At 38.5% G+C, this 13,922-nt stretch overlaps 1 protein-coding gene across 1 annotated transcript in view; it reads right to left on the reverse strand.

Moving 5' to 3' along the window:
* LOC121887185 (formin-like protein 1) overlaps positions 1-13,922 on the reverse strand; it is a 49,143-nt gene that overhangs the window by 11,074 nt on the left and 24,147 nt on the right. The window contains exons 8-18 of the mRNA XM_042397816.1: positions 13,777-13,853; positions 13,571-13,664; positions 9,944-10,018; positions 7,977-8,087; positions 7,475-7,624; positions 7,272-7,373; positions 5,007-5,250; positions 3,833-4,105; positions 2,929-3,053; positions 1,683-1,885; positions 1,337-1,571 (exon numbers count right to left, since the gene is read on the reverse strand). Of these exons, the coding sequence (XP_042253750.1) occupies positions 1,337-1,571; positions 1,683-1,885; positions 2,929-3,053; positions 3,833-4,105; positions 5,007-5,250; positions 7,272-7,373; positions 7,475-7,624; positions 7,977-8,087; positions 9,944-10,018; positions 13,571-13,664; positions 13,777-13,853 (1,689 nt within the window). The remainder of the gene's footprint in view (positions 1-1,336; positions 1,572-1,682; positions 1,886-2,928; positions 3,054-3,832; positions 4,106-5,006; positions 5,251-7,271; positions 7,374-7,474; positions 7,625-7,976; positions 8,088-9,943; positions 10,019-13,570; positions 13,665-13,776; positions 13,854-13,922) is intronic.

A 13,922-nucleotide genomic window follows, 5' to 3' on the forward strand; every position in this document is an offset into this window, starting at 1 on the left:
GTCACAATTAATTTGCACATACTTATTTTTAAATCTGTTTTAAAGAACTGTTTGACACTTTTGGGAAACACGCTTATTCGCTTTCTTGCAGTGATGAGACAGAACTCTCATGTCTGTACGATAAATATGAAGCTACAACCAGCTGCCAATTAGCTTAGCTTAGCATAAAGACTGGAAACAAGGGGAAACAGCATTTTGGCGCTAGCGTCATACAGACGTGAGAGCGGTGTCAGTCTTCACATCTAACTCTTGACAAGTAAGTGTATTTTGCAAAGTTTGAAGTATGAAACTGCAGTAATTATTGTCAAAACAGATGCAGTTTTACAAAAAGACGCATCAGAATTTGCTTGAGAATCGTCACATTTTTAACCCATAAGAACCCACAGTGACACAGGTGTCACCAACCCTTTCAGTGTTCTGGAAAATACCTTATAACAGCTTTATCCTTGATTTTAACTCATGAAGTCCCTCAGTAACATCTACTGAACATCCCGGTCACGTGACAATGTGTGAATCTGTGTACCCATGACATCACTTCCAAAATGGCGGCGGTGTATCTGGTCAGCAAATGTGACAGAACTAGCTAATTTTAAAAAGCTTGTTTTTTTGTTACTAAAGGTAGATTTCAACCCATTTAACAATTCTGATGCTTTAATAAGACGTTCCTGTATTACATTTAACCTGTTCTGACCACATTTCTTATGACATATATGTTACATTACAGATCTTTGACACTGAAGGTAGAATTTTAAAAAAAAGTTCAGAAATGTGTTCCTTGTGGTCTGTTGGTCTGTTTTATATTCCCCATAATTTTCCTTTAAGGAGAACTGGGTTCTTATGGGTTAAGTTTTCTTCAGTATCAAAGTAATTCAGTGATAGTTGTCTGTACATCAATGGCTGCATTGCAAACAGGAGCTGCTAATAGCTAATTCTTCATACTTTTAATGGTGCCAATTTGCTAAAATGTAAACAAATATAAGCAAGTTGTAGCCCACAGCTAACTCACTGAATCCATATACTTCTGTTAACATCATAAAAAACATTATGGAGGCTGTATTTCCAAAACTGAGAGCCTGATTATCCCCCAAAACGAAGTAATTCTTCAATATTTTTATGACATTACTGATCAGAATCTTATATTTCTGAACCCTGTTACTCTCCTCCATCTGCTCATATACAGATATTATACTGTGTTGAAAGCCAGAGCACATACAAGCCCACAGTGTCAGACTTGCTGTGAACTAGCAGACAGGGTGCTTCCTGACTTATTGCGGTCTCGTCTGTGAAATACAGTTCAGGTTATATAAAGCCAAAGATCCCTCCCTTGTGAACTCACAGGCTGTATTAGCTGGACACTGTCGGGGAAATTGCCCATGAAGGTGAGAGTGCTGATACGCTGGGAAAGCCGCGGGATCTTGCTGAAGCGCACCATGAAGCGGTCCTCCTCGCTGAGCTCGTCCAGGGGCCTGCCCTCACATTCATAGTTGTGGATGAGCTTCATTTCATACTCTGTGGGGATGAAACGCTCCAGGAGCTCGAGGAAGTCCAGGCTCAGAGCTTTCTGGTCGTACCTGTGGGGGATGGCAAAGAGTTCAACTCAAAGTTTGTCACTTTTATAATGTAATATAATCCATTCCAGTCGTTTTATTTAGATGATGACAGACTACAGGTTTGATACATACGTCTCAATGGTGCGGCAAATATCAGATGCAGCCATTCCTTCTTTGCGCAGGGTGATAGCCAGGTTTTTGGCCCTGTTGGGCTCCATTAGGGATACTTTACTGGGGATCTTGTGGGCCAGTTTCATCTTGAGGGTACCTATTTCTACAGGGGGGGACTGAGCCTTCGTCTTGAACTTCTCCTCAAATGCAGCCATGTTTAGTTCCTGATAAAAAATGACAAATGAAGAAATGAAGATAAATATGGAACTCCTGGATGTCTTTTTTTTTTGGTGGTAAAATGAGAGATTTCCACACTAATTAGGGAAATGATCCTTTCAGACAAACAAACTCTGGATAAACAAAGTGCTAAGTGAAATAAAAGATCTGTTATTTCCTTTCAAACTACTTTTGAAGCCCCGCTGTCTTCCACCGAACAACATACTTATAATTCTCCTGCATGACAGAGATTAATTATCTGTGTTTTATGATGTATTACAAAAAGGATCTGAAGAAAACTCTCTTTCATATGATGAGACTGTCACGGTATCAGTGGTTGCTGAGGATTTACATCACACCTGTTTAATTACTCTATTTTAATCCTAATATTCCTGATAACTGTGTTAAATATAACAAAGAAATTAGAATCAGAGGCTTCAAATATTTTCAAAAGACTTTCTCAAATAGATTTTTTCAAATAAACAAATAGATGTTCCTTTAGATGTTTATTACATACAGTATATTCTGCAAACTGCACACAGATAATCTTCCAGTAAATTAAAGTAAATGTAAATTGATTGATTTTTGATTGCTGCAGGCCGATATGGAACAATTTTCAAAGACCTAATTCTAGTCAATAGATTAAAGAAATGTCTCTTGAAAAAATAACAGTTGAGGATTTCTAGAAGATATAAGCTTAAAGTTTCACGACAAACCTGATTATGTATGTTCAGATAACTGCTGGAGCTGCTGCTTTTATTATAAAGTTGTTACTAACGCAGCAGAGGAACATGGTTTTCTTTTTTGTCGTGAACATATTGTATTATTTGGGAATAAGGGAAGGTTTTTCTGTTGAACATAGTGTTGAAAAAACAAACACATAAATACATTAGGAGACAAAACTGATCTAGAAGAAGAGATTCATGTGCAGTGGACTCTCTGATGACAGGTTCACTATATGTTACTGAAACAGAGACATCTAGAGGCCGTGACAGAAACTAACAGCTGCTGTAGACGGTGAACAGCACAAAGAACATAAAACTGGTCAAACCTCCAACACGTGTTCGTCGTCTAGCTCGTTGAAGACGGTTCCTGCCACCTGGTTGGATTTGAGAGCCTGCCAGTTGAGCAGCGGCATCCGGTACTTGGTCTGAATAGGCTTCTTTTTTTTACAACCTAGAAGAAAGAATGAAAAAAAACCCCAACATTTTCCTTTCCTGAGATGGATTTCCTTCTATTGAATGTGACTCATTATGACTGCAAAATATCAAGAGAAGTTCTTGCTTTGTGCAAGAACCAGAGGAACTTTTAGTAGCACAGTAATAGCAGTACAGTGGGCATCTTTTGTGGAGTACCTCAGCCAATATGAAAAAACTGAAATTTCATGATTTGATACATATTTGTGTTTAGGAGGAAAATAAGCACACTTAATTACAAGTTGCTGTGATTCTAATCTTTATATTTATGGTCACAGTAACCAGTAAACTACCAGCTGAGAGTTTCCTACTGACGTGAGTTAGAACAAGAGCAGTAAAGTGAAAATATATATACATGAAAGTGATGAGTAAATGGCTGAAAGTTGTGGTGCAAACGTGAACCTACTGAAAAAACAAACCGATCCTACCCACAAAACACTCACAAACAGACTTTTTTCTCATCTTTGCTTATTGTTTGTGAATAGTATATGTTTAGTTTCATTACATTATGTGTTTTTTGTTTATTTTCTGTCACCTATAAACGGTAATAATGTTGGATGTTTATGTTAAACATAGTAAAAGTATGAAAATGTCGCCTTCAAGTCAAAACCCAGGGCTTCAGCCTGCTTTAAACGCTTCATTTTGCAAAGTTGCCTCTATTTCCCATCAACCAGCCCCGGCATGCCTGATGTGCACATATCCAGATCTGTCACAGCAGCACCAGTATTCCTGCTTAGCCAGTTCTACTGGTGAACTCACCCGAGCTCCCGTCAGACACACTCCCCAAAGGCGTGGATGTCCCACCTCCAGGAGGAAGCAGGGGTGGTGGAGGGGCCGCTGGTGGTGGTGGTGGAGGAGGAGGAGGAGGAGGAGGAGGAGCTCCGGTTGTGCTTGGAGGTGGAGGTGGAGGAGGAGGAGGAGGAGGAGGAGGTGGGGGAGGAGGTGCTTGTACCAACTGCGCAGGACCCTCAGAAAGGTGAGGGAGGGACTCTGAGGCCTCACAGTCTTTACTTGTACTTTCTTCTTCTTTAGCTATCAGGGACAGAATGATAGATTTATTTTCCTGCAGTTTCTCAAATAGTTTCATTTAGTGGACATTTTTTACTCAGACAGTCCTGCATTTGTATTTGCACTGCTCTCTACCAACTCCTGAGGGAAATATCTGGCTCTTTAGCTGCTAAATGCTCCACTATGTTCACCAGCTAGTCTACAGCTACAGTTTGGTGCTGAGCAGGTAGTGTACAGTGGCTTTTTAAGAGCTTCTCTGAAAACAGCTGCCTGCTGTCACCGAAAACAATGCTATGAACAGGAAAACAGTAAAGTCGCAGCCGGACAGATAAACAATGAGATGAAACTCACTATAAAGCTCCGTAAAGCCGAGAGGAGCTGCAGAGTCACTGATTACTCTCTGTAGGTTCATCACTACGAGCCACAACCAACACATTACACACACTGACAGCTCAAACATTGTTATTATACAAAATACCAATTATAGCCACTTTAAAGTCCGTTCCACATGTAAACAAAACCAACAGTGATGTCACAGTGCACTCACATATCCTGGAGTACATTTCTCCATTGTTGCGTTAAGGTGAGGTCAACAAAAACAAGCTGAGTTTAAATTTAACATCATCCTGAATACTTTTGGCCAGTTGATGACACTTAATTTAACTGATCATAGTTGAGAGATGCAGAATGATACACTGATCAGGGTGCAATACAGTTTCATAATGCCATGAACATGTTAAGACTTTACTGTTAAATCCTGCTTACAATATTTTTTTTTAAATTTTGTTACCCCAGTTTTTATCATACATTTCTCTAGCAAGGCTGTAAAATCAGGTTTTTATTTCACATTTAATATTGATTAATATCCGTTGGAGTTTGAGACCTCTGCTGAAATTCAGACGTGTCACCAGACAGCAGCTCTGACCTTTCTGTATCTCCTGCTGGACGACAGGGACCACCTGGACGTCCAGCTGTCCAGAGGGGGAGCGCTCCATCCGGACCAGACCCTGCTCCACCAGAGCCTGAACTTTGACCTCGAGCTCCTTCAGGGCCTGGGTGGCTCTGTCCTTGTCTCTCTCTCTTTCTCTCTCCCTCTCTCGTTCAAGCTCGCTCTCTCGTTCCCGCTGCTGCAGCAGGGTCACCTGGGAGCAAGATTCACGTAGACTCTCCTACAATCAGAGACAGTCAGGAAACGTCAGCGTGAGACGATTCTGTACTGAAAGACTTTGCACTTAATATACAAACATGTACTTTAAACATCAGAAGGACGTCGTTTGGTCAATTACATCGTATCGTATTGTATCATATTATGTTGTATGTGTGTGTGATTCAAACTAGATACAATAAAATAAGATAAAAAAGAACTTTATCCATCTTGAAGGAAATTTTTGTGCCCAAAATGCTCATCATACATAATAAAATAAATACATAAATATTATAAATATACCAAATACAGTAGAACCAAACACATAGTATAATCCAGGTGATATGTGAAAATTATGTTCACTTTTTCATAAAAACATGAAACTTGGCACACTTGTACAGTTTGTGAACATTTTCAGAAATGGAGCCATTGCAAAAACACCTTGTGGTGGCCATGGCGACCAATTTACTTTCCACCATAACCGAATTATGTATATTGCATCATATCTCCTGAACCAAACATGATAACGCAGAAAAAGTGATGTCTACCCCCATGTTTTGATGGCCAAGGATTACAATGGTACCATATACAACATCATAAACTGTTCAGGTTAATAGTTAATGGTGAATTCATCAATGCTGTGAGAAGGAAAGCACAGTATAGGAATACCTAGGCTAGACTTTATAATATCATGTCTGTTGCATGCATAGTGTGTAAAGTTTTAAAAGCTTGAATGTCCAATATATGACAATTTGAACATCAATATAGCAGCAAACAAGTATTTGCTATGTAAAGATATAATGGAGTGAAGGCGTCCTGAGCAGAGAATGAAGTCACACTCCCTCTGTATGTGTTGTTATTCGAGCTTCTATGTTCTTTGTTCAGATAGCCGGTCCAGCTGCACGTGCATGTTAGCGCATGTGAGTGTGCATGTTAGTACATGTGAGTGTGCATGTCAGTGCATTTGAGTCCGTCCGTGTCCTCCCCGTGTTCAAAATGGCAGCTGGGTTACAAACTTTCTCATAGTACAGCTTTGTATTAGCTTATTGCAGATGTGAGATAAGTCAGAAGAAATATAAAACATGTTTGAGGTCATTTAGAAATAGCATCTCTATTACATTGTGTATCTTCTTGAGAGCAATGATGAGGTCTTTTACAAATGTAGATTGTTGCATGAATATTTAAGGCCTTGATGTTTGTTGTATTTAGTGGAGGCTTCTAAGTAAATGTATCATTAGTGTTGACTTTTTCTAAATGCTGTTAGGTTCATCCACACATAACCTGCTAAATATGTGCATTTTTTGACTGCAGGTACCTCTTGTGAACTGTAGGATCTATTTATAGGGACCTGCTTAATTTAATGTATGCAGTCTTGACAGGGTAGAGGTAAATCCGATTATTGTTACTTCAAATATTTATGTATTGTTATAGTGTTTGTGAGGCCTTGTTGTATTTATCATGAAGGGTTCTATTTATTTATTGATGCTGTTTTTTTTCCACATGACATGTAAATGTGTCCCTACAGGTTCATCTACAAATGTAACCTGCAACACTCACACCGGCCACTTTATTAGGAACACCTGTTCAATCTAATGTAAACCAACACAACAGCTCTGCCATAAATTCTACTTTATGTTTATTATTGAGGATGTAGTGGGTGTATATACTGTTAAGTGTTCCCATTTCCATTCCCATTTTGCCTCCCTCATGTGTGTTAATGGAGTGGACAAAATATTAGGAACACCATTCAGTCTAATGCACCCCAGAACATACAGATGTTTTAAAGATGAAACAACTAATCGATTAATGGAGAAAATAATCGTCAGATACTGTAATGAACAATAATGAAAACAACCCTTGACAAAACTGCACACAAATGGGGACCTGTGTTGTGAATGTCACAATTAAAAGCATAGAGATATAAAGTTTTAATACAAAGTGAAAAAAGAAAAGAAATGCATGAAGTGATTTTGAGGTATATGATAACTGTGCATCATATCATAAGATCGGTGTAGCACCCATACTTTAGAGAATGGTGTATTTTACCTTTAGCAGCTCCACTTCTTTCGTGGTCTGAATCAGCTTCTTTTCCAACTCTGACACTTTCTCCACTGCTTCCTTCTCACTCTCCTGAAGCCTGGTGTTCAGCTGTGACACCAAAACACAAGCCTCAATGTCTTAATGAAGTACATATATATATTTCTTTAAACCTGTGTGCACAGCTGGGTAGAGCGTGTCGGTCTATGCACCTGTGTGTTGTGTTCCTGCAGCTCCTCCATGTGCTCCAGCAGAGCGTTCTTGGTCTCTGCATCCTCCAGCAGAGCTCCGACATCAAACACGTTGTCAAGATAGGCTTGAATCTGCACCAGCAGCCTGTCGCTCTCTGTGAACTTCAGCTGCTACACGCAGACAGAAGAGATTTAAAAGAATCAATCAGTCGTCATCTTACAACTCATAAAAAGGTTAGAAAATCCCAAACTGAATGTTACATTTTGTCAAATTTAGATATAACAAATGTTTTCTTTCTTTTTGATTGTATACTGAGTCTAAACTGCATAATAACTGCTTTCATCTGTAGGCTATATACTCCATACACATAGCATCTATAGTTACTCTAATGTTGATGCACAAACGACTGATAAAGTTGTAAATGATAAATAACTACAAACAAATGTAAACGTCTACATTTTATGATCTACTTTTAGAGGTTAAACTGTGGGGTCAAAGGTCATAATGTATCCTAGGACTTGCCTCGAGGTAGTCGTCCAGCCCGTGACGGGTGAACTCGTACTGGAGGTGGACTCTGAAGTTCATGTTTTCCACCGAGTGGACCACGATGTTGATGAACTGCATACAGGCCACCTGACGGGCGAACAGTATAGAAACTTATTATTCATTTTTTACATGAAGCTGCTGTCTGAAAGAACATCTACAAAAGGAACAAATGTCCAACTGAAGGTGTGATTATTATGGGCTGTAATTATTACGTGAGTCAGATCAGGATGTGTGGGAGAGCTGAGAAGGATTTAACTGCAGGGTGCTGAATAGAACATAAAGAACCAGACGATCATTTCTACTTTTGACAGAAAAACAAACTGAATTTGTCAAAACTTGATTCTCTAACGAACGTTTCTTCTAACATGTGACCTGAGCAGCTTCACCTCTTCTGTAGCTGTATGTTTATCCTGCATTTATATGATATTCATTGTTTGGATTGATCTGACAGCTCAGAAACAACAACCTTGAAATGCTGGTTTGAAATCATTAAATGTAAAGCTGTAAGTTTTCTGTGGACGTTGGTTTACTGTGATTGTTATTCTAAACTTCTTCACACAGAAACACGCTCGCTTACAGCTGTGATCTCAGTTAAAGCAAACATTAAAAAATATTCAGTTGTGTGTCTCTTACTCACTGCACTCTGCCTATTTTACATAATTACACACAATCTGCTTAATGAAAAGGAAGACTGCCATTTTGTTAATGGCCTCGTCTAAGTGCTTTCTATTATGAGAGCTAATTACTCCTGCTCTTTCCTCTTTTTATTTTTTAATTATTTTTAAATATTTTTTACAAAGAGGCAAAATTAAAATGTTCATGATGTGTTTTTCACATTTTTCACAGAACAATTTATTTTCAGACAAGAATCAAACACATGAACACACAATAGTCATGAAATAAATATTCATTATTTTAAATAATAGATAATAAGTTGGTCATTATATAGAATTCCTCATCTACGGCTTTATAATGTTAATTACAATATGATTTTAGTATTACATTAAACTCCTTTCTTTAATATTATTCACATAAAATCAAATGCAGTCTTATTGGATGGTTGATTAAAGATACATCTACTAGCATCACAGTTGTATAACACTTTATTTAAACCTCCCCTTATTTAGCATTTATCTAATTATCTAAAAACACTAATGTAGTTGTAAGCAGATATAAGGATTTTCTTTAGTATTTTGAATGTATTTGTCAACTTCAGTGTTTGATAACATAATATAATAACTTATAACACATTTATAAACAGTTTTAAAACCTGCAAATGATTTGTACATGTGTATAAACAATCAATTTATCAATTTTAATATTTATACACCAGTCATGGATGCCAAGAGATGACATATACATTGATAAACACATAAAAATGTTTGTAACAAAAGAGTCTAAGCTTTAAAATGTCCTTATATTTGCTTACAACTATATTATAATGTATTATAAACCATTAAATGCCAATTAAGTGGTTATAAATGTTAAATTTGGAGTGTTGAGTTGATTTAAAAGGAGTTTTACATCAGACAGAGGGCATCCTGCAATGTCCCTTTATATGTTCAAGGCTATTTATAAAACATATGTACACTATGTGGCCAAAAGTAAGTGGACAGAAGTGTCCTAGACGTAACTGTGGTCTGGTTCTATTTATTATGGTCCATGTTTATGGCCTGAGTAAATAAATAGAAATATTAATACTGCTTCGTGCAAATATATTTTGGACAATAATGTGCTTTCAAATTTGTGTCAACAGTTTAGGGAACGTGAACCTGTTCACAAAGCCACGTCTGTAAAGACATTATTCTCCCCAATGACGAAAAGCCTTCACAGATTCATGCGTGTAATGTTTAGGTGTCCACATACTTTTGGCCACGTGTAACCAGAGAGGCAATGAGGGGCATTTTCTGTGCATATGTCAGTACACTCAGTCACAGCTTTACCATGAAGTCGATGTTGCTGTCTTCATTGCGGAAATACTCCATGAGCTTCTCAAATCGACTTTTCTCTCCACAAACCTGAGAAAAAAAAACAATAAAAGAGGTGAAAATTAACGTCAGATCACAGCAGAGTGGAACTGCAGATGATTATTCCTTCTGCTCTTTTTTTATTGTGTTTTGTAATTAATTATTGCTGAGTTAAATCTAGGTAAAGACCTTTGAGACGAGCCTCTGATGAAGGGATAAACAGACTTTGAAATATTCCTGCAACATACAGTCTGAACACACATGGGGGCAGTGTGCTCACACACAAACTATCCATCTCAGTTTGTAGATGACTTTGTATTCCATTATATTCATTATGCGTACAGATACTGATCAATGTATAAATGTTAATCAATAAAACATTCATTCCAAACACACAGTAATGTACTACTGTCTACATAGATAGATACACTACTTTCTTAATCCTAAAGAGAAATTACAATGTTACAGCAGCAACTTAACATAAATCATTAAACACTGTTATATCAGTTATATAAATATACTGTAATATGCTGTACATTAGTAAATCAGGTGGATATCATGAAGGCATTTATCTATTGTACCACTTTGATCTGGATTTAAGAAATTTGCATGATTGGATTTGCACATACTGTACATGTATGTTCACTTGTTAGGGTAATATACTGCATATAGTGCCTTAATTTGATATTTTTTGTCATATGCAGTACCAGTATCATTCACCTGTATGTGAAAATGTGTCCAAACTTTTGACTGGTACTGTATTTATTATTGTTATCACTTCCCCCCCCCCCCCCTCTATTTATCTGTGTTGTGTTCCTATCTACCTCTTTAGTTTCCTCTTGTGCTGCAATAAAAATTCAATCTGATCTTATCTTATTCTTCTGCACACAAAACATGCAGCACGTCAGTTTCTGCAATCTAATTAAACAGAACAGCTCTGAATAGACAGAGGAGGAGAATTAGTTTTTCTGGGTGTGGAGAATCTGTTGTCGTGAATTTAATTTGAGATTCAGGCCAGTTTGGGGCAAACAGCTGAAATAATGGCCATACTAAAACCAGTGCGATGCTTTGCATTGTGCAGGATAATTGTTAGATTCAGTTTGTTGCTCCATAGGGAAACTATTATATAAACAAAGCCTGAGTGTGTGTTTGTGTGTGTTGCATGTTTGTTTGGAAGAGAAAGAGAGAGAAAAATGTGGCTAAATTATAATTGTGTTTTCTTACAGCTCAGCAGATTCCCTATCTCGTCCATTAGCTGCAGTCTGTGCATGTGTGTGTGTGTGCAGTCCTTTACTCTGCCTCCCCCTTTTTGCCCACTCATGTCTGCTAAATAATGCAGCACGCCAACCTGACAGCCTGCACCACCCAAAACAAAGCCCACGTTCTGCTACTAAGGGACACACTAGCCAACTCCTGGCTCGGTGCCCACCTGCCTCTACTTTACGACTACAAGCGCTCTATCGCTTTATCCATCTTTGTCTGTCCCCCCCCCCCCCCCCCCCCCCCCGCTCTGGCTCTCGCCCACACACACACACGCCGGCGCTGCTGCGACACCAAAACAAGTGCCACTCACTGTGATACTTGAGTTGCTGCTGTGGTAACTGACGCTGTGCTGATCAGCCAGGCGAAGGGAGGGCTGATGTTGACAGAGGATTTTACAAATTTTACAGGTTTTTAGTTTGATCACTTGATTGTTTTCTTTTTTTTCTCTGTTAAAGGATAAGTCTGGCGATATTCTATCAGCAAATCCCATGAAAAGACCAAAAATAGAGGACTAAAGAAAGCAGAAAATACCAGAACTTTAGCATTTGTGTATTAATCCACCACTGAAAATAGTTCCCCCCCCAAAATGCTCTATTTCCTCCTGTTTGAGTAACATTCTCTAAAACCTACAGTGCCCAGATCTTTCATCTTGTTGCAGGGCAGGTTTCTACCATCCGTGACATCCACTAATAATAGACGTTCCTGGTTCAGGTTCACGCTCCGTTCTGTCTGCGTTGTTGTAGCCACGGGAGGCGATCTGTTGGCAACAGTTGCTGCTTTCTCAGGCAAAGATGAGAGAAGGCCAAGGAGAGGTCAGAGGCAGCTCGACAAGTGTTTCACATATTTACGTCTCTTCAGTCAGTTTCGTCTGGCGGCGGGACAACTGGACAGAACAGCTGACGGAGGAGGGGGGAGGGAGGGGGGGGGGGGCAGGTGGGTCTGGGGTTCCCCTTAACCTGCTTTTCAAAGTAAAAGACAGACTGGTATGTGGGTGCTGTAACACTAATAGCACCTCTATGTTGAGCTTCAGATCAGTTTAAAATAATACGTGAATGTGGGTTGACTCATCCCTGCTGATGCTTTTAAAAAATTAGGTCAATCTTGGAAACTAACTGAAGCATAAAAAGGAAATAGTGAACTTTGAGGATGATGATTTACGATGTGTTTGTGTCCTTCCTGGTTAAAGCTTAGTGTTGAACCTCAATATTGTTTTGGTTTTGACTAATTCAGCTCAATTCAAAGAGTTTATTGTCATACGCAGAGCGACAGGTTACACCAAGTGATGAAATTCTTTTGACTTTGCAGTCTCTCTGTATTGCCATTAAAGTATATTAAAGAGAGGAAGTAACATAATATCTGGGAAGTCACAGGTTAAGAAGTTTGAAAGCAGCTATACACAAAAAAATAGATATATGATAATAAAGATGTATTCTGACTGTTCAGGTAATATGTGCAAAGAAAGAGCGATCTGTGCAAACTTGCCATGTAAAAGTCTTAAAGGAGCAGTGTGTAGCATTTAGTTGCATCTAGTGGAAAAGACTTGACATTAATGGAATATAATATTCATGAGTATGTTTTCATTAGTGTATAATCCCATGAAAATAACAATCGTTGTGTTTTCGTTACCTTAGAATGAGCCTTTTATTATCTACATAGAGAGCGAGTCCTCTTCCATGGAGCCCGCCATTTTACACCGCCATGTTTCTACGGTAGCCCAGAACGGACAAACCAAACACTGGCTCTAGAGAGGGCCTTTCACATTTTTTGTGGCCACTGTAGGTTCTCCTACACGCTACTAGATGCTACTAAATCCTACACACTATATAGTATACATACCATACTGTACTGTATACTGTATACTATATATATACTATACAGTACAGCACAATACAAGTGAGGTATAGACCGAAAATATCTGTAGAATTGAGTATCAAATGCTTTCAAGTACCAAAACTTGGCGTTAAATGTCTGATCAGATTCATAATCTTCTTTACTTATTTGATCTTCTTTCTTTGATTTAATATTACTTCCTTCAGATAGAAAATGTGCCAGTTTTTCACTATTTTATGTCGACAAAATTCTTGTAAGGTTGCTTTTATTTAACATTTGACAACTTTGCTAAGAATGTAGAGAAAAACATTGTTTATATCTCTCAAAGTAAGGTATCAAAATAGGTAACAAAACTCAGGTTTCATATCAAAAAATATTTATATATATATTTGGATTTGGATACCAGAGCTCCAGGTAAACATGAGTAACAACCGTTGTTTTTGACTGAATCGACAGTATCTCATCTCACATATTTCTGAATGTGATTTAGAAAGCTGTGACCTTTCTGACCTCTTTGAAGTTGTCAAACGCAGACAGGATGATGTCATGGCCTCCTCTCACCAAACACACAGCAGCCAGAAGCTCCAGCACCAGAGCCTTGGTCCTGAGAAGTAGAATATACACAAACATGCGTCTATTCTTGGTATTTTGTCATGATTAAGTCATGATATCAGAGGTCAGTCTGTATGCAGCTTGTTAGCTTGCAGTAAACACACCTCGGGTTTCTGTTGTTGAGGCTGAGCGTGATCTCGTTGACACAGCAGGGATGCTTCATCACCAGGTTGAACCCAGACTGACACACACAGAAACACACACACACACACACACACACACACACACACACACACACACACACACTACA

Source organism: Thunnus maccoyii, chromosome 20 (genome assembly GCF_910596095.1).
Source record: "Thunnus maccoyii chromosome 20, fThuMac1.1, whole genome shotgun sequence".
NCBI classification, from domain to species: Eukaryota; Metazoa; Chordata; class Actinopteri; order Scombriformes; family Scombridae; genus Thunnus; species Thunnus maccoyii.